The sequence below is a fragment of the Genypterus blacodes genome, unplaced genomic scaffold (assembly GCF_046128005.1).
Source record: "Genypterus blacodes isolate CSIRO-AG114 ecotype Tasmania unplaced genomic scaffold, CSIRO-AGI_Gbla_v1 ptg000039l_1, whole genome shotgun sequence".
Lineage (NCBI taxonomy): Eukaryota > Metazoa > Chordata > Actinopteri > Ophidiiformes > Ophidiidae > Genypterus > Genypterus blacodes.
In genome coordinates, this window is record NW_027466852.1 from 2562501 (window position 1) to 2585213 (window position 22713).

General features: G+C 45.9%; 1 protein-coding gene across 3 annotated transcripts in view; it reads left to right on the forward strand.

Annotated features, from left to right (window-relative positions):
- bnc2 (basonuclin zinc finger protein 2) overlaps nt 1–22713 on the forward strand; it is a 141188-nt gene that overhangs the window by 112713 nt on the left and 5762 nt on the right. For all 3 annotated transcript variants that reach the window (XM_076147845.1, XM_076147847.1, XM_076147846.1), the window contains one exon: nt 15309–17713. In XM_076147845.1, the coding sequence (XP_076003960.1) occupies nt 15309–17713 (2405 nt within the window). The remainder of the gene's footprint in view (nt 1–15308; nt 17714–22713) is intronic.

Below are 22713 nucleotides of genomic sequence, written 5' to 3' on the forward strand. Positions count from 1 at the left end.
CTTTGGACGCAAAACCTCCCCTGGTCCTCTTTGGCCCTTCTCATAATCTTCAACCCACTCATAGGCATCACATCCATGATTTACTGTCATACACTCCTATCTGTGTGTGTGTGTGTGTGAGCGTGTACGTACAGTGCATATCAGTTTCGTGTGCATGGCAGCGGCTACATCAAACGCAGTAAAGCTGCACTCCTTTGAGACATTAGCACATCAATTGTCATTCCCCCGCGGTGATTCCAATATAGAAAAAAGTCCACATTTCACAACTGGAGAGAAATTAATAAATAAAACCAAAGGCAGACTACATCTGGCACAATGTCTGTACTTAAGGTTTCCAAGTGTGCGTCTGGGGAGGAGATCTGGTGGGACGGCGCTCCGGTCGGCTTGGAAGCAGTAGAAACGGATGTCACACTGGAAATTTATACAGTGTGGTTCAGGGAGCAGTGGCCATAAATCGACAATTGATGCTTGTGAGCGGCGTTCCCCCTCTGTTTCCCTTTCTTTCTCTCCTTCTCTATCTTTCTTTTCCGTATACATCTGTGCTCACTCCGAGCGTGGTCGGCAACGGGCGAGAGATCCAAAAAAAAGAAAACAAAGGCCAGGGAGGTGAAGAGGTAGCAGCAACACGTCGAGACGCCAGAGAAATGCACTCGCGTTTGCTCTGTGACATGGAAGACACGTGCAGCTACAGCGTCTTCAATCACTGCACGATAGCGCTGTTTTAGTTGGCTGAATATGACCCTGAAGTTTGATTCTGGCAGTAATAATAATAATATAAATATCGTCACCAGCAAAACATGGAAATGTAACACCGGTACCATGTTTTATTACCCTCAACTACATCAACAGTGATCCCTGTAAGTTCTCCAATGTATTAAATGTGACCTTAGCCAATGAGTGGGTGTGCATGTGTGTGTGTGTGTGTGTTTGCATGTGTGTACTTCCGCATGTGTATTTGTGCTTTTGTTTGATCGAGTCAGCGCGGCGTATAAATGTCTCTAATGGCAGCACTCTCTTTAATAATGCAGGACCCTCCTCCTCCTCTGTCCCTTCCCCCTCCCCTCCCTTTGTGATTGGAGTGACAGCCACATGAGCCACCGAGGCCGATCCACTTCCTCCCGTCTGCCATGGGTCACACACACACACACACACACACACACACACTGAAAGAGGGCAGCCATACTAAGGCAGATTAGACTTTTATACTATTTCATTCCTCGTATGTACCGTTTTGAAGGCAAAGGCACATTAACTGGTCAGAAGCGATTGATCTCGGTGACATTCTCAGTAATTGAAATTGAGAGCTTATCGTCTGTATTGTTTGATAGACACCCAAACTCATTATACGGTTAAAAGGAATCCCTCAGAGGATTGATCGGGGGGGGGTTTGGACGGATGTAGCAGATCTGCAGAGGATGAAGCGAGGTTTGATGTAGCTTCTCTGAGAACAGACAGAGACGCTCAGGCAGGACCGCTGTGGCAGCTCCGTCTCTCTGTCTTTCACTTTGCATACTGATTTCGCTCTGGATTCGGAAAACACGCCGTCACAACTGGGGCCTCTCCGGAGAGAGAGATGTGAAGAGAGAGAGAGAGGGAGAGAGAGACAGAGATGATACAAGACAAAGATGGGTAGAAAGGATCACCGCCAAGCAGAGACAGGAACTCTCACACCCGCTCGCACACTGAACACATGTGAAGTGTCACAGGCCCGTACATCAATGTGGATGCCGTGAGGATGATGCCCCTTCAGGGTGACAGCGTGATAAGAGCAGCGTGTTATATTGGAGCACCAGTGCAGCCTCGTACCCCTTCTCTTCCGCTCTCTCCTTCACTCATTAACCTCAGCTACGATTGCCCCCAGGACTCCCTCGTGCTAATTAGAGAGAGGGGTGTGTGTGTGTGTGTGTCTGTGTGTGTATATATACACACAGTATATCTGTGCTCTCCTATACAAATGCGTGTGCAGCTCTCCTGCTCTGCTGACAGGAAGGCTGCAGTACCGTAGGTGAGACAGTGAAAGCCTCGTCTGCTGCACTGTTTAATCTGCTTTGTGGAAGTGTTGGCAACCGCAGGGTTAACCCCAGCAGGTGACACTTGGCAGCGCCTTTGTTTCTATTCAAGCAGACATCCCATAGTGCTCGCTTTTTTGATTTAGGCATGCTCTCGACATGACACAATTAGGGCCGAGCAGGATAACAGGATCAGAGGAAGAGGAGGCAGCTGATGGCAGCAGAAGCAGAGTGTCGACACAGAATCCCACTTTTAATTCCCCCTATAGTCTATTAAAGTCTGATCATTCGTGATGAGACACTTACAAGGAGGATGAATTTTAACTGATTGCCTAGTCAAAAAACAGACACACACACACACACACACACACACACACACACACACACACACACACACACACACACACACACACACACACACACACACACACACACACACACACACACACACACACACACACACACACACACACACACACAGGCTGGTGCAGCGACTGTTCCCAGCTCCTTGGCACATTAAAGCCTATTGACTGGGAAGCGGCGCGGCAGCCAGCCTCTTCCAGCTCGGCCATTTCTAATAGCACTTTGACATCTCCATCTCCATTCAGGAAGCTTTTGTGTTCCGGGAGCAATTTGTGAATAAAGAAAGGGTCCTTCTTTTTTTTCCCCCTCGTCACGAGCCCGAGCAGACACAAACATGTTGTGGGAGTTGTACAGCAAATAGCCATTTGTTCCAAGCGTGGAACTAGAGAGAGAACTGAGTGGGGGGAGAGGGGTGGAAGATGGGATGATGGAGGGGGAGGGGGCAGTATTTAAGAGCACTCGAGTGCCAGCGTGTGTGTAGTCACTTCTCCCAGAGGACGAGGCCGTGTCCCTCTGCACCATGGCATGATTTTTCACTTTAGCCAGCCACCGCCACGGCTCCTTCCATCCCTCTCTGCCTCTGCCTCTCTCTCTCTCTCTCTCCTTTCTCCTCTTTCTTCAGTCACCGTTTGCTTCAGTGATTCCGTCATTCCTTTTCATTCACTCTGACTGCAAGGGGTACAAGCACGCGCACACACACACACACACACATACACACACACAAGCACACAATTTGACCCGTTTGCCCCCCTGTCATGGGTAGTAAATAATTCCATTGTGAGGGCCATTAGTGAGCATCTCAAGGGTTAAGAGGGAAATACACAGGCAGTCAGATGGGTGATTAGACAATAAGAAGATGAAATGTCTACTATTGTTTTGCTGCTTATTGTTTCGCCGCGCTCACATTACAACAGCTGCTAATTCGTAGATTTAATGTCCTTTTATTTGCGCTGGTCCGTTCTCCAGACACACACGCACGCACACACACACGCACGCAAGCACGCACACCAGCAGACGCACACAATTTGTACGGCTACTTCTCTCACATGTGGCAGCAGGCAACCCTGCCAAAGTCTAATGATTAACAGGCCGGGTTGACATTATTGTTTAGCATTCAGCATACCTTTACAGTGAAGGAAATATAAGAGGCAAATTTGCAATGCATAGCGGGAAGGAGAGAGCCCGGCCAAAACCCTTTTGTTGCCCTCCCGCATTCCAAAATCAAAACCAAACAGTTTGTGTAATGGACTGTCATGTGTGTATTGTGTATGCATGTGTGTGTGTACGTGTGTGTGTGTACGAGTAGGGCTTCGTCCAGGAAAGCACCTTACATGGCCGCTCCATAGGCCTGCCTGTGACCGAGCCCTGCAAAAATTTGTGTCGCCCGGCCAGAAACCTCAGCAGGGAGACATTTCACTGAGTCTTAGTTGTGTGTGTCTTTGCGTTACTTGCCTGTGTGTGTGTGTGTTTGTGCGTCTGTCTGCCTGTTTCACCGTACGCCATGCGGTCAGCTCTGTGTCCATGAACCTGTGGATGCACTAACTGGTCCTCTGAGCCTTCAGTTCAGCCACTGTCAGAGGGACGCTTGTATTTTTCCACAGGCATGTCAGAGGATTACACAGTCCCTCTGCTGTTTCACTGACCGCCCCCCTGCACACACACACACACACACACACACACACACACACACACACAGGCACAGACATCAAAGCAGCCCAGCGTAGTGCCCAGCATTGAGCTAGGGGCACACAGGCCTACTCACTCAGCAGGCCTCTGGCACACACACATCTGCCCGCAAGGACCGCCAGTGGCAAGCAAGACCTGTGAAATATGTGTCTGTCAGTGTGTGTGTGTGTGTGTGTGTGTGTGTGTGTGTCTGACCCTGTGTCTGTATCTTTGCATGTGACATATTTTTGAAATCATAAGTAAAGACTCAAAAGTCTAACTTGAACTTTATGAAAGCGGCAAAATCAGTTTCCTTTCTCCTAATTGGCCGTCGTTTTCTTCCAACACGCTGAATGAGGCGAGGCGGTTTCTCGTATTAAGACTGATTGATTGATTGTTTCAGCAAAATGACGACATCGACCAGGCGTGCCAATTCAAGACCGCTAGACTTGGGCGTAGGAGAATACTGAGCTTTAGATAAAAATAAGGAGATTTTGCTGGGTTTCCCTCAGGTGGTATAGGATCAGATTCACAGGTAAATGTGTGCTGGGTAGCGATGTACAAGACTTACAACCGTATGCAACATGAATTATTAAAGCACTTAGACACACTGGCTAAGGGGAAGATATGCTGAGTGAAGTAGCCGTGATCAATATATAGAGTTTAGTGGAAACATGGGTCCTAATTACGCCCCCGTCTGACCACAAGCTCGCCCTCTTCTCCCACCTTTTTGTTTCCATCTCTCTCCAACTTCTGCTCCCGTCCCACTCCTCCTCTGTCAAGTGCATTGGCCTAACACCGTACCCCTACAATACAGATCAATGAGTTCACACACTGACACACACACACTCACACCAGACAATGCGAGTGTTTCAAGACCTCTACCAGGAGCAACCCCAGCCCTCCAGGTTGATCAATAGTCAGGGCAAAAAGAAAAAAAAAAGCGTTAACAGCCAATCTTGCTCTTTCTATCTTTCTTGTCCTTCACTAATCAGTCTCTCAATGTTATCGCCCTCGCCCCTTTCCCATTCTCCGCCACGCCGGAGAGCAAAGTAGAGGCAAGTTTATTTCCCAGAGCTTCTTCGCAAATCCCAGAAGGCCGCGTGCCCCCGTCTCACCTCCAAGCCACAGCCAGACACCCTGTTAGAGGCTATTACTATCACCATCACCCCCGCCATCCCACCAAGACCGAGACAGAAGCTGAACATTAGCTAATCCATACTTATTGCATCTGGGTTCCTTTCCCAGCCTTGTAATTCATATGGAGAGACATATTAGCGCTAACGCACAAAACTGGCAACAGGTCCATGAGGCGTAGATGCTGCGCTGACACTAAATTGACTTAACCGGAGCCTCGCGGGACGTTGTAGGGCACTGCTGCTGCTGCTTCATGACCGAGCCTCAGTCTGGCCATATTGAGTTTCTGTGATGGCTGTTTAGCTTGTAGTGCTACACAGGGCAGGGCAGAGCAGAGGGTGGGGGGAGGGAGGGGGGGGGGGGGGGGGGGGGTGCGAGGGTGCTCCGGCTCAATGTGTTTACTGACAGGAACCCTGTAGACCACAGGACTGTAGGGATCAATAGTCTTGCACTGCACAGCACTGCCATTCCAGGCCTGACCCAAACACAGGAAGATTACATTACACGTAGGCTTTAATCAGCATGAGGCTAAAGCGCGCGATAGGAAAGATGCTGCAGAAAACACACACTTAAACTCAGACAAGCACTTAATTTTCCAAATCTATTGGCGTGGACAGTGCAAACAGCGCTGTAATTATGAATACACACTTTCCTATGAGCCGTCACACTCTTACAGCAACATACTGTGTGTACCCGTGCCCCTTCTGAGGTTATGTTTGTCTCTGCTGCTCCTGGACCCGGGCCTCCAGGTGGCCCCAAGTCCCCCTCTGAACAAACACACTAGCGGTCTGTTTCACTTCCCCTCCGTGTCACCAGGGCCGAGCTCAGACATTGTGCGGCCCACCGGCCTGCTGACACGGCCACCCACCCTGCCAGGGATTTGCTGCCGGGTCACAGAGTTGACATTTATTGAAGGAAGTTGCACGTAGAGTTACAGGGAGCTGACAGTCCTCTAGTCACGTCTCCCTGCAGGATACAGAAATGCGTACAGCACACACCCTTCGCTGCTCCCAACAATAAAAGAAACAATGAAGCCGTTAAAGCGCTGTATGACCCTCACAGGGCTCGCTATGCTCACAATGACAGCTTTCATTGTCCTGCATAGTGCCACTGGGTTTGGAGCTGCTGGATGTGTTACTTAAAATAGGTTTGAAGAAGGGACCTCCTTGCAGCTGCGAGATGGGACACATAGGGTTTCCACTGTAAATCGATGCAAAGCACAAAACATAAACAAAAGCCTTTATGTTCAAATCCCTCCAAGTGGGCGAAGTGACGAATAAATACTTTGCGGGCCGTGAGGCGGAGTGCAGAGTTTAGTGGACTGTGAGGAACAACGCAAAACTAAAAAAGGAGTAGTGGAGTGAAATGGATTGAGTGTGTTCGGGACCAGATGTGCCTTGAATGGATCAAACATCTGCCTGCTCTGCGAGGCCTCAACAGTCTCGTATGACCCCCAACCATCCTACCTTTTCACCAGCGCGTCCTGGTAAAAGCGTTTTCCACTACCTGCACTCATATATACTGTATATGTATAGAAAATGACTTTGGCTCCGGTCTCGGCATCTAAATGAGAGTTATTACATGGCACGCGCTCGCAAACACACACACACACGCAGGTATTCCGAAACACATTTAGAATTTACAGCGCGGATTCAATGTTTTTCTGGTATTGTTCTCCGTTCTGTGTGTTTTGATGGTCTACAGCATTTCTGGGTGTATAAGTTACAGTACGAAAAGGCAGCACCAGATGGTAATGGTGTTTATTTTTGCAATAAGTAATCACCATTCTGGAACATATGACAGTAGACAGGCCCAGGGACCTGGAACCGTGCCCCGAGAGACCCGAGCACCACTTCCTGTACCCACATGATTGTAGACACACACACACACATACACATGCACGCGCACAGATGAAAAAGACACACATGCATGCCCACGTATACACAAAATGTTCTGTGGGCCGCTGGCGTTGTGAGCCCGTGGGCCACAGGGGCTGGATGTGTTCTGGCACATCGGTCGGTGTAAATCACACTGCGGCCACACTGGCACCCTCTGCCTCCAAGACGAACGAGCTAACTTACACGCCAGGCAACTATTCCACTGAGGCACTTTAAAAACAGAGAGATTGCACCGTTGTAATTTTAATTGGGACTATTTTACTGACTCAGTGCAATATTTCACTTTGATAAAACTATGGTATTCTTTAATACAGACTAACAGATAGGCTCTTTTATGAATTGTCTCAACCATAGTCACTAATTTAGTTGTTTTTTTTGTACACTTCTATGACTTACACCACAGGGGGAAATGTAACTGCTCTTTTGTCTTTGTTGGACGCACGTGGACCGAAACACAACATTAGGTTCTAAGCTGCATTGCTGACACAGGTCACTGGAGGAACAACAGTGTAAACGCATAAGAGCCCCCCCCAACTACATGAGTGTAACTGTGAGCTGATGCATATGCTTTAACGATCTTACAATGGTCAGCTATGGGCTTTTGCGGCTACTTACCTCTTGGAGCCAACCTGTGTGGGGGAAAAATGCTCAATGCTGCTCTTAATGACAAATTTGTGAGGTGACAAAACTGAGACACAAACAACAAAACACTTGGTAATTATTACAATAGAGACTAAATATTGACCTTTTTTTTAAAATAGCATGCAAAACATTACGATGCCTTTTCCTTTATGAATAAAGTAGTATAGAAATTGTAGATGCAAAATGTCAATAGTGGGGTTTTAATGTCATCACATTTTGTGTAAAAGTCTTTCAGCCCATAAATACTTACTCTCCTATATTACATTGATCTTCTGTAATTATTTATTTAAAAAACTTTTTGGGAAACAGACATAAAATGTGACCTGCAACGACAGAGAAACTCATTTTGTAAGGTCCAACGTGTTTCAATTTAATGTTTTTTTATTTTATTCCTGTATTATATTATGCAACTTATTAAGAAGACTAAAATGGAAATACAATATATTTCATTTTCTCCCTTGAAAGGATGTGTATAGGGCACAGAAACTGGACTTGTGAAGCGCACGTTGATATCAGTTCCTCCTCGCAATATAAAAGGATAAACGCTAAAGCATTACTCTGCCATAATGAAAGATTTATAGTTACCGACTTCTGTAAAACACGTTTTTTTTCCCTGTGAAACACATGGTTTCCAATTTGCCAAACATTCCATATTGTATATTAGTGCTTAACATGACAGACGCAGACTCCTTCGGGGCACACACACCCCCCAGTGGCCCTTTTCCCAATGTGAGTCAGGCAGGCAGTGAAATACTGTCGGGTAAAAGAGCAGGGTGGAGAGGGAAGGTACTAGAGTGAGAGGCTCGAGTTAATGGTCTTGCATCTTCCTGGCAGCATGTCAATAATGGCTCTGATCACATTAAGTAAAGAGTCCATTAGCTTATTCTCTTTCCTCCTGCATGCTCCTCAGCCAAAGCATGGGAGAAAGCTGAAAAGCTCCCCTAATGCAGTGTGTCTGCATGTTACAGACACCTCCATGTGTTCCCCGCTAGCCCAAAACAAAATGACTTGGGGGTTTACCAATAATACAATCCATTACCCATTCACATTCATTTCCTTTTACGCAGCAAAATGTAATAGTGCTGTGTGTGGATTATTTTGGTTACATTGCGGGCAAAGATTAACCAAAGTGTCTTACTATTTTGCAGCAGACACTTTTCAGTACCTTTACACATAAAACACATGGTCACAGTCATTAGAAGGAGAATGCATACACACATTTGGTTTTACTTCTTTGAGCACAAGGTCTCACTAAGGACTATTCTGCTACCCATTATCAGCCCCCGGATATAATGTGATAAGGAGTGAGTACAACACCAAACAAGAATAGAAATGACTGATAAATTAGGACACAACACAAACATGTGGCTATGTGGCCAAAGAGCAAATTGTGAGCATATGTTTTCTGCAGCGGCCCCCTGCCAAAATAGTAATCAAGACAAAGGAGATGTGATATAAGAGGAAGAGAAAAGCAGGTTGTCAGCTCACCCCCACATCTCTAACAACACACACACACACACACACTCGCACACACGCTGGACAGACCATTTCTCAGCGCCTCACTGCTCTCCATTGGCCCTGGAGGGAGCGCAGCGGCCCCCACATCTGTCTCGCAGGCCCACGACAGACCTGGCTGCTGCATCCAGACCCAGCAGATCACACGAATCATCCTCAATTAATGTGAACCATCAGGCATTCCCTCTACGCTTCTCTCACTCCCACCCCCGTTTTTCTGAGGCATCCCTTCTGGCTCAGTGCTGGGTCCGCTGAGTTTTACACATTGACCACGGCTACGGTTTCTTAGCACAGTCGGGCACAAGGCGGGTCAATGTTATTGTGTATGCTTTGTGAAAAGAGACAGGGAATCGATACATCAGTCCAGACCCAGACGTTGCTCACATGCAAGTGCTGCGAGGCGGTCCTTCAGAAGGTTCTAGACTTTGCTCAGTAACATACCGAAGCCTGAAATGGCTTCCATGTGCTGACCCCGTCTGCACCTCTGCTGGGCTGTGGCCAAAGGACTGTCCTCTCCACTCTTTAAAGATGCCGTAGGACAGCTTTTAAAACAATGAGAGTGTCCGTGGTGCTGGAGGTGGGGGTGAGGTCAGCAGGGTGACTCAGAGATTTTTTTTTTTTCAATTGATGGGCATGATTTCAAAAACAGATCATGATAAAAAAGCAAGTGACTGGGAGAAGATGGAAACTGTTTACTGAAGGCCACCTGGACACTGGGAAGTGCCAGATTGTGACTCACCCGTCTGTGGTAAGGGCCATAATAATAACAACCCCCTGACCTCCACCCCCTTCCCTACCCTCACAGTCTGCACTATAAATCTCACTCCAGTCGATTAGTGTGCCTTTAGCAACAACTAACACGCAGTCATGAATTTTTAACCAAAGCCGTGAGTTAAATCAGGTTGAGAGGTGAAGGCAGGGTATCTCGGGGCTAGTTGGTTGATCGGTGCCTCTCGCACGGTGAAACGTGCCGGCGGCCTCCTCACGTTTACTCACACCAGAGCCCATCAAGCACCGAGGCCCTGACTGTAAGGCAGCATAATATTGACCAAGACAATGCTCTTTGCATGGCTCTTAATTAAAAGATAATGATGAGTGGGAATCAAACATATCTATTTGATGTTCTAATAAGTAAAGAGGATGCAGAGGGTCCTGTCTGGAGTTTATTGAATCACCTGCATGTTGGTTCCGTTTCAAAGGACTTGACATGATGTGGGAAACGGCGTCACTAAGTTGATTATCAAGAATTGCCTTATTGCAGACAGCTCAAAAAAACTCAACTTTCGGAACTCCTATTGAGTGGAGTAGAGAAGACTCAAGGTAATCATGTTGATTTTAGAAATCGACACCAAACTGGCAGGAAATTCTGAATTATTTGACTTTTGCTGCACTAGATGATAAAAATCGATGTTGGTACCGTTTCCTTATTAGTCATAAAATCGTGTGCATTACTAGTTTGTTACAGAGATGCAATTGAATATTTCTCTACTTGAGAAAACATCAAACATCCAAAGGTCACATCCAATTCTTTTGATCTATGGAGCTCGGACAAGGAATTTACCATGATCAGAGAGTGTAAATTTTAACCTCTATGATTCTTACCAATGTCCTCCGCCCACGTCTAGGCTAGGCTACTGATTTCTCTGTTGTCCATCACAGTAGAAGAAGTAGAGCTGGTTGTTCACAGATGACCCCTGACCTACAACTGGGAGCCAAAGGGGGAACAGTCTGTGTCTTGGGAGCCCTTGCCCTCTGATGTGATGGCTCCAGGCAGTGGGCTTTGCACAAACCCATCCCCCATGGCACCCCTCGCCACTAGCTCCTCTGCATTATTCATACAGCCAGAGATGGGGTGGGGAGAGAAACAGAATATGGAAAAGGAAACACCAAGGTTCAAGACCTTCTCAGATCACAAGGAACTTCTGCTTAACCTCCCTTGATGTGGTGAACACAGGGATAGAGCAGCTTTTTTTAAGGAACTGGATCTGAAAGCAGGCCTGGGGATCAATGGGGATTCCCCTGGAGGATTGGTGGAGATCGCATTCACTGCAAGGTGATTGGTGAATCAATGTGGTTCCCATGGTTCACTTTGCCATTGTGAGAACTGATCCTCCACATTGGGAGTGATACCGTCTCATGATAGGCTGATCATGCTGTGCACCCAGTTGCTGTGCTGCGTGTTTGTTAGATCTGAATAACTTTATCCATTATAAGCAGCTGGAGGAGGGTCAACGACCTGCTATTTGATGGATTGTGAAGCTGGGTAATAATTTCCTTTTTTGCTCTGTGACACGGCATCCTTTCCATTGCTTGCAAAATAGACACAGCCACTGAGTATGATAGGTGATGATTAGTGAAAAGCATGTTAAGCTGTTAATCTCTAATGCACACCGCACCCTAACAACGCTGCACGCCCAGGCTGTTAATACAGCGCAGCACATAACCTGCTAATTGCATAATTGCCTGATTTGTTATAACTGACAGTGGTGCCCTGGCCCATGACAAGGCTATCATTTGCTCATCCTCATTGTCAGCAATTTATAAGGTGATCACCCCACTACACACCCACCGCACAACATCCAGCACCACAATTATTACAGACAGCCATGAATTAAGAATGCGCTGCAGTGGCAGTGAAATGAATAAATACAGCCATTGCTAGATTAATTCTGAGAGACATGGAGGCAGGCAGATAAAATAAACTAACAGCAGCAGGCTGTCCACCAGATAAAGTGTGTACCCCATCGTCTCTCTGCTGTAATTATTGGCTAATAGTCATTAACCTGGCAAACAGAGGTTTAGCTGAATTGTTTAAAGGACTCTGGGATGCATAATGACAGACTAATATGTCATAGCACGGGGGGGAATGGGGGAGGGGTGGATTAATGAGATTTTACTGGAGGGAGTGTACAAGAAGAGGTGGGGCAGGCCTGGAAAATATAAGGGAAAGAGGGCCACATTAAGCTAATTGGAAGATGAGTGCCTACTTGTAAAAGTGCTTCTAATGGCATATTTGTTTCTCTCAAAGCATCACAAGGCTAATGCAGGGGAGTGGAATGTGAGACACACTGTAGTGAGGACTACAGGGGCCTGTGTTTGTCTGCAAATTTGTGTCAACACCATAGATCCTCATTGCCACACACATCAGCTTTGATTGTTTATTGCTGTTTATATACCATTATTCTGCCTTAAGCCAGTCTGCCTGGAATTTGATATTGCCACTGTTAAATGATATATTGTAAAATATATTATTAGAAATGAGGTATTGCCACAACAGCTATGTAATGAAAAGCTCCTTGATGGAAAAGAAAACAAGTTGCAGTGACTGTACCTTAGTAGAGTTTGTTCCCCTCAGTCTTTCTTCAATTTGAGTTCACCCTTCAAATCCATCCATAGTCCCTGTTGATTGTCCACTAAACCCCAGCGTAAATGAGGAGTGTGATGACAGCCGCTCTCAGGCAGGGCCAAAGATGGAGCAGATTTGCTGACCTTTTTTAATGCCTGGCTGGGCTCTCTAAACACTAAAGGGCTATACTTTTGGCACATTTCATTGTGTGATAAACGTCTATGCTGTCTAACTCATCCAGTGAATGAGACGGGGCTGGTTTAAGATTAATATAATAATAATTTAATATCATGAAATGCATTAATTATGGAATCTGCAAGTAAAATCACCTTAACAAAATAAATAGTCTAACTAAATAAAATTACTATTAATAATCAGAGTTATAATTTCTGTTTTCTTTTCCCCTAATCTTTTCTTACTTACTTTACCTATTCTTTACTTTTTTTTTCTTTCTTTATCTATATCTACATATTCTTCTTCTATTTTTGCTGCTATTTGGAGTGTGTGTGTGTGTGTGTGTGTTTGCCAGAAAATAAGCGGTTTTATTTTTTATTTGCATTATGGAATTATAGTAGTGGCAGACATGAATGGAATCATGAATGATGGCAGAGTTATGGATGATGTCACAGTCACACACACACACACACACACACACACACCAACAAAGACAGTACATTGAGCACCATACAATCGCCTTCAACAACCGTCACTGTCGGCGTGAATGCTCAGGGGAGAGAGAGCCAGGAGCGTGAAAGTCTTCATTGAAGGTGATGACGAAAGCGGTCAAAGAGTGCTCTAATGTTGCGGCTGCAGTTGTTAGAACAACCATTTCTGAAGGAATATTCTGGTTGTTGGACAATGTATGGATCACTATCTAATTTCCTTTCTTTTTTTTGTTTCAATTAAATCAAATGGAAGTACAAAACCCCAGATGACCATGCAGTTTGAAATAATAGTGCCCGGGCTAGAATGTAAAGTCATACCTCCAGGCTAAACTCCACAGCGCACACAGAATGAAAGTGTAAAATGTTTTTTAATGTATATTTAACAACAAATACCCCAGCGACTATTGATGTTTCGTCTCAGAAGAATCTATTTCTCCAGCATATCTGAGGGCATGATGTGAAACCCGCTTCTCTCTCACACTTTTATTTTCGGTGCTTTTGCTCTTCTTTCGCTGCGTCTTGAAAACTCTCTCTCTCTCCCTCCCTCTCTCTCCGTCTTACTTTAAACATTTATCTTCTGTTTTCTCCTTACAGGCCCTTTGTGCTTTGTGATGTTAGTTTTTACAGCTTTTTACTCACCAGAGTTGCCATTTATCTTTTATAGATCCCAGCTGCCAGGAGCCCGTATGAAATGTAACAATTTCACTGTGACTAATTGTCATCGCTCACGCTGTTCCCTTGGTGTCACTTGCGCCTGGTCCCTCGGGAACTTATGTTAACTGTGGTATTTACACTGTTTATCTCTGCCTCTCTATTGTGGATTTTACCCGTGCAAATACCCACTCTTTTTTTACAAAACAGCATCCTTTGAATTAGTGGAGAAAGGGAACTACAGGGCTCATACAAGGAGACACAAACACTGAGTCAAATATTCATTGCTTCAAAGTTAGTAGCTGAACCACAAACTCAATTCTCCCGTCCAGGTTCCCTTGCCATCTCTTTGACAATATGAACATTTGCACGAAGTCTCTGCAATTTATTTTTCAGTTGTTAATAGCAGCATTGCCAATAGAGTCCAGCCGAGGAAATTGTCCCGACTGGAATAATGCCTATGCCTCCCGTCTGAGCAATTCTTGTATCTTAGATGGAAATCTCACCACCTCCCTGCCTCCCAAACACAGCGTGGAACAACAAAGGTTATATAAAATGTCTGATGTTACAATTTGGTAATTTAACTTTCTGACCCTAATGTCAGTATGGATGAGCAGTTATGTCCAAAGAATCTTTTATGACAAGTATTTGTTCATTAATTTTAAAGGATTTGAATCGGTCTCTTACATACTGTAACACATGATAGATGCTAAAAAGTAGCTTGCTTGATGTGTGTAATGCAAGCTCAGTGTCACTGCCAAGGTTTTTTTAAACAATTTTAAATAAACATGTTTATAAGTGTCCAAAGCCATTTTCTGATACATGGCAGTCCCATCCTCCCATAAGCATTTAATTCCCTTAGAGATGGAAAACACACCAAGAAAATGCATGCCAACCAATCTGCGATTAGTGGTGCATTAATTACTCTATTATGGCTTTAAACCATTATTTCTTTGACTCACACAATGTCTACATATCCACACGGACTGTGTGTGTACAGAGGGACTCCCAGCAAGAGTTCACATCTATTTAGAAAGCATTTTTTTAGATTAATAAGCCTATAATACCGAATACACATACTTACCAATAGCCCCACCTCAGTCATCACAATTTGTTTGATTGAGACTAAATTAAACTCTTGCCAATTGTCATCACTATCTACCTTAATGTTTACAAAATTAGAGAATAGATGAAAAGAGATTTGATTAAAAGTGGTCAAGAAAGAGAGACAGTGGAAGGTGGAGGTTTAAGACAAAGCTTACGTGTTGCTTCAGGGGCTTTTGAATTTCATGAGCTGAAAAGCTCACCCTTACACTAACCCCTGCTCCATCTTCTCCTTTGACCGCACTAATTATGCACAATCAATAATGTTTTTGTATTTGTTTTTTTTCTCTCTTGTCTCCTCTGGGGGATCTAGGATACTGCAGGCAAAGTCCTGGACCGCTGGACCATCATGTCCCGAGAAGAAGAGATCATCACCCTGCAGCAGTTCTTGCGCTTTGGCGAGACCAAATCCATCGTGGAGCTAATGGCCATTCAAGAGAAGGAAGGTCAGGCAGTTACAGTTCCCTCCTCCAAGACAGATTCTGGGATTAGGACATTCATTGAAAGTAACAACCGGTCCCGCAGCCCAGGGCTCCTGACACATCTGGAAACCAGCAGCCCATCCAGCATTCATCATTTTGAGAATATCCCCAACAGCCTAGCCTTCCTGCTGCCCTTCCAGTACATAAACCCAGTCTCTGCCCCCCTGCTCGGCTTGCCCCCCAATGGCTTACCAATGGAGCAGTCTTCCCTCCGGCTCCGTGAGCCCAGCCTGCCCAACCAAGGTGAACAGGTGGAGACCAGTGACTCAGAGGTATCCCTTTCGCCTTTCCGCACTGGCCAGAGCCCAAGTCGTGGAGCAATGGGGTCCATGAACAACATCGAACCCAAGACAGAGCCCAGCAATCGCGCATCACCCATTTCGCCAACACCATCCACTCAGCAGACTCAACAACAGCAGCAACAGCAGACGCAACTTCAGCAGCAGCAGGGCACGCAGTCTCAGAATCAAAGTCAGCAGTCCAACAGCCTGAGTGACCACCAAGTTCATCATCACTTTGTAAAGGATGAGCAGTCTAAAAGCATTACCCATGCTTCATTTTCCTCCAAGATGCATCGCATGCGGCGCATGGGATCCACGTCACGCAAAGGCCGCGTGTGCTGCAACTCTTGTGGCAAAACCTTTTATGACAAAGGCACACTTAAGATACATTATAATGCAGTGCACTTGAAGATTAAACATCGTTGCACGATTGAGGGTTGCAACATGGTCTTCAGTTCACTACGTAGCCGCAACCGCCACAGTGCCAACCCCAATCCTCGCTTGCACATGCCCATGCTGCGCAATAACCGTGATAAAGACCTCATCCGTGCCACCTCACACAGTGGTACACCCGTCATCTCCAGCACCAAGAGCAGTGGCTTCACGCTCACCAGCCCTGGAAGGCCACCACTAGGCTTCACTACTCCTCCAGTTGACCCCATGCTTCAGTCACCCCTCCAAAGCCCATTGGTGTTCCCCTCACTGAAGTCAGTGCAGCCTGTCCAGCCAGTGCCTCCATTCTACCGTACACTACTATCCCCTGCAGACCTCGTCAGTCCTCCAGTGTCACTGCCCACGAGCCCCATCCTGCCCTCCACCACCAACAGCACCGCCCTGATGGACCAGCAACAGCAGATCCTGGCTGCTGCAGCTGCAGCTGCCGCTCACAATAACAATATTCATATGTCGGAGGCTGGACACATGTCACACCGCTTATCAGCTAGTGCCAATCAGGACTCCACCATTGGTAGCAGTGACCCCACACCCAAGAAGAAGCCTCGCAAGTCTAGCATGCCAGTGAAGATTGAGAAGGAAGTGATTGATGTGGCAGATGAATATGACGACAGAGATGATGATGATGATGATCACATCCACCATAATCATCACCATCACCAGTCATCGCTTCTTCACAACAATGTCAAAATTAATGGGAATTGTAACAGCAACAACAATAGTGGCAGTGGTACTGGAAACCACAGTGGTGGTAGTGGGCAGCAGTCGCCCTCCCAGGATGAGATGAGCCCTGGCCTGGCTCTGAGAGGCATGATGAGGCACAGTGAAGATGAGTGCCGGGAAGGGAATGGTCACGACAGCAGGGGTGGAAATGATCTTCGAGGCTCTGGTGAGCTTCGCTGTATGGACAGCTTCACTTCTGAGGACCAGGACCACGAGAGAGACTTTGAGAATGAGTCTGAGACCTCCGATTCCAAGATGTTCTACCGTGATGAGATGATGGATGTGGATGAACAAAAACACAGTAGGGCTGGCAGGGGTATGGATAAGGAACATGATGAAGAAGGTGTTGATGAAGCCCATTTGAGAAAGGAGATTGAAGGCAAAGTCCATTCCTCGCCATCCCCTCACCAGCCCCCCATCAAGATAAAGGAAGAACTCAATGATCCCACCTACGACATGTTCTGCATGAGCCAATATGGCCTCTATAACGGAGGCATGGCAGCAGCTGCTGCCGCTGCTGCAAGCATGGCTGCTCTGCATGAGAGCTTCATCTCTTCGATGGGCTACGGTGCCAGCCCACCCAAATTCCCCTCCTCTCATTCACCAGAGGGAGAGCCATGTTCAAGCCCCGACCCCAAGATCTGCTATGTGTGTAAGAAGAGCTTCAAGAGCTCCTACAGCATGAAACTGCACTACAAGAACGTCCACCTCAAAGAGATGCACGTGTGCACTGTGGCCGGCTGCAATGCTGCTTTCCCCTCCCGACGGAGCCGAGACAGGTTAGTGGCAGAACAGGCTTATATATGTGTTGTAATGTAAAACTATCTGTCACAGGTAGGTTCAATGGAAATGGTCACTTTCAATACTTTTATTTATTCTTATTTAAACTGTGATTATAGAGAAAACTGTAGAGAAAACTTTGATTTTATTCGTTCTCTAAAAGCCGTTGGCGAGTTCCTACACATTCTTGTGACGGGTAAAATCTCACCGGTATGAATAAAACATGCCGTAACTCTGCAGTATTTCAATCATGTACTGCATTTACCTTGATGTGGTAACACTTAACATCTGCTAGTTAATGAAACACTAAATGATTCAGGGACATCTGCTCCATGTCAAGTCAAAGTTCATCAGAGTCAGGGTGTCAGGATGAGAAGCGCACACACACACACACAGACGCGTGCAAACATGGCACCAAGCTGTACACATCAGCCCTCCAGCTGCAGCGTGTTGTTTACCTGCCCACACTACCTCACCTTGTCACAGAGAAGGTGAAGGCGCATACATTAACATAGACAGCAGTTTGTCAAACCACTGCATTTATTAGCGCATTAGAAGGTGAGGCCAGCCGCGCTCACCTGGGCTTGTTAGCACATCTCCATCCCACATACCCACTGCACACACAGAATATATATACCGTGGCAGCAGGTTGATGCTGTAACACATACAGGAAGTATCATCATGGGTGCCCAGGGCTAGCACAGACTACCAAAGGGATTACAAGCTGTAGCTTTTGCACAATATGGGGTGTCTTTAAGTAGCAAACTGGTCAAGACAAAACTTCTCTTTCACGGCCATTTTTATACAGCGAATAATAATATCTTGAGACTTATTGGAGTAATTATAAACGTATTAAAATAGCAGCAGTGTGCAGATCCATCTCTCAGGACTGGGTGCACAGCTGAACATATTCCCCTGACTGTGGTATAAGTGAGCACGGTCACTTGACTGAGTGATCCAGTCACTCAACACAGCAGGGACATTGTGTAAAATGGCCCTTGAAACAAAATGGTAAATTCTGCTCCACCCCCTCTAAAACGCACAGCACTTCAACTGTAACAAACGCGCCTCACATTCTCTGTCTCTTTTAGTCGACCTCCGCTGCACTGCGTAGAAGCCACACTCGCTCTGTACCTCAGGGTTATTACAGAATAATACGATTATTTGAGTAAAGACGCTGCTTAATCTTACCGTATGCTTCCAACTGGCAAACAGATTCTATTTATTTTGCCTCAGTGTTTCATCTCTCCTACACACTCGTTCTGCCACGCTCAACGCTGCTAACCTTCCTCCACCCCAAACTCTCTCTCTCCACTTTAAGCATTTGCCTAGCGCTCCTTGTTCGTTAGCAGCGTGTAAAAAGAGCAGGTGACGCTGAGACTGTTAGGATGGACGAGGGAGGAAAGCAGGAGATGAGTAACCCTCCTGCTTGCCAGATACAGGCTGGTAGAAGCGTTTATAGCAGCGTGTAATGCCACAGTCTGATGTACTGCCACCTGTGTGTGCGTGTGTGCTTGCTCCCATCTTTTGACGAGGCTTTAGGGAGAGACGCTGCGCTCGTATTGGCCTTATCGCTTTGCAATTAGCCTCTTCTGATACAAACACAGCGCCGCCTTATCTGAAATTGTTTATATTGAAATTAAGCACAACAAAGCTTCCAGTGCTAATTAAGCCTAATCTAACAGCGGAAGAATCACCGCTGTGCACAAGGGTCAGTAGAAATCAGCAGATGTTGCTCTTAACAGTGGTTGATGGAGGAACTCACTTAGTCAGCCGCCCCGCTCGTCTCTACGGTGACAGCGGTCGCATCATTGCCTTTCATTTGTACTGGCATCTTTTGCTGTGACATCATGACGGCTTCAAACACCATCAGAGAATTAAATGAGACCAGATAAGTAAACAAAAGAGGGGTCTGTATCAAAGATAGGAAATGCAGAGTGCTTCAGTCAGCAGGGAAATGGTAAAAAACCTTAACGTGAACTTCTACCTGCGCACTTCCTGCCACATCTTGCAATCTTCCTTCCTCGACTAATTGCTGGTCTTACTCGCCGATTAGAAGCTCCAGCCTGTCAATATAGCCAAAACAGAAGTAGAGGAACATATAGGAGGGGGGAAAGGAGAGACAATCGCTGTAGTGAACTAAATGCATCTCAGAGGTTAGGGGGCATGTAGTGTGAGTGAGACTAAAGCACGCTATTGTTTCCATACTGGTTTTGTTCCCCGGTGGCATATCAGGCATATTACTCTCTTTGGGTTCTAATGGGTGGACAGGGAAAAGGCCACTGCATAGCAAGAGCAACCCTGAGACTTTGAGATTAGTCCGTCCTCAATAGTCCAGGCTAGGATCTCATGGAATGCGTCCCTGGATAGTCTGCTAATGTGTGTTTGAGTGTAACAGTAGTGATAAAATGGGAATATAATTTGTTTTCATAAGAGCATTTTCTCTAATAAGATTAGTAAACAACACACACAAGCAGTGTGAAGATATTTTATTAGGCAAGTGTGGAAGTTATTGGTAAGTTATTGAGTTGTATTTTGTGTTCTTTAGACAACCATTGCCACAAAATAGATTTAAAAAAATGTAAATAAAAAATATGTGTATATGAAATAAGTACAGATCTGTATTTGCTCTCACATTCACACACACCCACAATCACACACTCTCACGTTTAGGAATACAAGAAAAGATGCAAATATGGAGTGTGCAAAGCAACAAAAACAAGAGTGTGTGTGTTTGTGTGTGTGTGTGTCGCACTACGGGGTGTGTTTTTTTTCCCCGACTCTCCTGGACGCCTGCTGCACACAGAGGTAAATGATTGCATATTTATTGTGGGGAGCGAGCAACGTCGGCAAAAGTGTTGAAGAAGCGGCGTGATTAACTGCTGGAGAGGCGCACGTGCCAGTAATCATGGCCGTTATTAGCCTCGTTAATCATATTTCTTAAATCAGTAACACGACCAGCATCTTCGCCGAACCCCGCTTCTTCTTCAGATATTAACACACTGCTTCCCTGTCGCTACAGCAACTAGGTGTCCTCCCTCTGCCCACATTCCCATGGTGCAGCAGTGCGCGAGCCCGCCGCGGTCCCTGCACGGGCCACTGCAAAACGGAGAGAGAGAGAGAGAGTGAGAGAGTGAAGGTTAATTATGTCGGCGAGTCTCTTTCCTCCCCTCTGCTGCTTCCTCTCTCTCCCCGTCTCCCTCGTTCCCCACACGGCATGTGGGCCCCCGACTCCGCCGCTTCACAATCAGCTCTCATGTTTGCCTCTTATAAACAAAGGGCACAGCGCTTATAGAGAGAATATGTGAGCAAAAGCCACTCATCCCAGTTCAAAATACACACTGATTAAAAGAGCCATACTTATGATTACACCCTTTGCTATATCATAGAAACCTCGCGCCTGTGATGAATTTTGTGCAGAATAAGAAAACTTAAGAAAACTCAATTAATTTTCAGCGACTATAAAAATGTTTAATGTGACTTTTAATGAATATTTCACATTCATCCATTCAGGATGATCAAATCTTCCTGTTTCCTTTTCCCTTTGCTGACTACAACAATGCGAAGGCGCTGCAGCAGTGACAGAGAATGATAAATGTTACTCCAACTCTCGTCCTCCCACTCCCACCCAAAAGCTCATAACACACCCCGAAATGACAGGAAAGACAAAGAACCACTGGTGTCAGTTTAATACCACTCGGTCTTCCCTCTCATTTACACATTATGACTCATTTAGACAACACACACGCACACGCATGCACACACACACACAAGGGCAAGGGCCATCAGCTGAGCCTAAAGATGATTAACGCCAGTTGGGACGGGAACACTCTCACTCTGCCTCCTCTGCACAGTCAAAAATGGGCCCTCTGGAGGCCTCCCCCATCTTTTTTGAGGCGAAGATGAGACTGTCAAATTGGTTTGCCAGGCACATTACTGGCCAACAGGGAGGCGGAGATGGAGGGAGGGAGGGTTGGGGGGGGGGGGGGGGGGGGGGGGGGCAAGGGGGCGAAGGAGCTTGGGTTCGGGGGAGGAAAGGAGCCGCGTGTGTACTGAATCGGAGTGGTGGAGGGAAAGGGATGGAGGGGAAACGGGTCAGAAAGTCTAAAATGTGATAAATGAAGGTGTGTTATGTCATTATGTGAACTGCGTTTGGATTCAGCTGAATTATTCTGATGAGTCGGATGCAATGCAGACACGTGTGTTCAAAGTAATGTTTATGGGAATAATCACAAACCAGCTCTGTTAATTGCACTTTAATCAAACTCTGTCCAAATGGTTATTTTACAGTTATTTCATTTTGATTTGCATATCTTTGAAATGTAGTGAGTTGTATATGTGAATATTGTTTATATTCTAACCCTATGGTGTGCACTGGAGTATTTAAATGGGTACTGTAGCTGTAGCAGAGTACTTACTGCATGGCGTTTAGCATGTTTGACTTTAATATCTTTAAAGCTGAGTTAGCCATGGTAACTTAGAGCTTATTAGCAGTGAGACGGTGTTGTTATAGAGATGGAGACATGTTGCAAAGGACCTGCCTACCTGAGCATCAACAGCATCCTCCACGTCACGCTTATCCAAAACCCCCTCAGCGCAATTAAAAATTGTTAGTTGCGATCTCTGCAGATAACATGAGAGGAAATTATATTTCCCTACGCACTGATTATTGATTCCAGCATCTCATAGAAATCTGGCCCAGCACGAGTCGACCTTGCACACATGTATTTTACTAGACAGGGAGCAGACATTGAATCATCACTCCCATATTTTAGCCATAAGCTAACCCCCATATGGGTGCAACTGTACTATCAAAGGATAAAAGGAGAACAAAGGATTTATGTAGTCTTTTTGATCGGTGTCCCACTATATGGAAGTAGTATATTTTCTGTTTTTTTCAACACACACACACGCACACACACAAACAGACATGTGCACGCGCAAAACACACACACACACGCAGTGACAGCCACGGCCAATCGATTTGCCACGCTCTCGC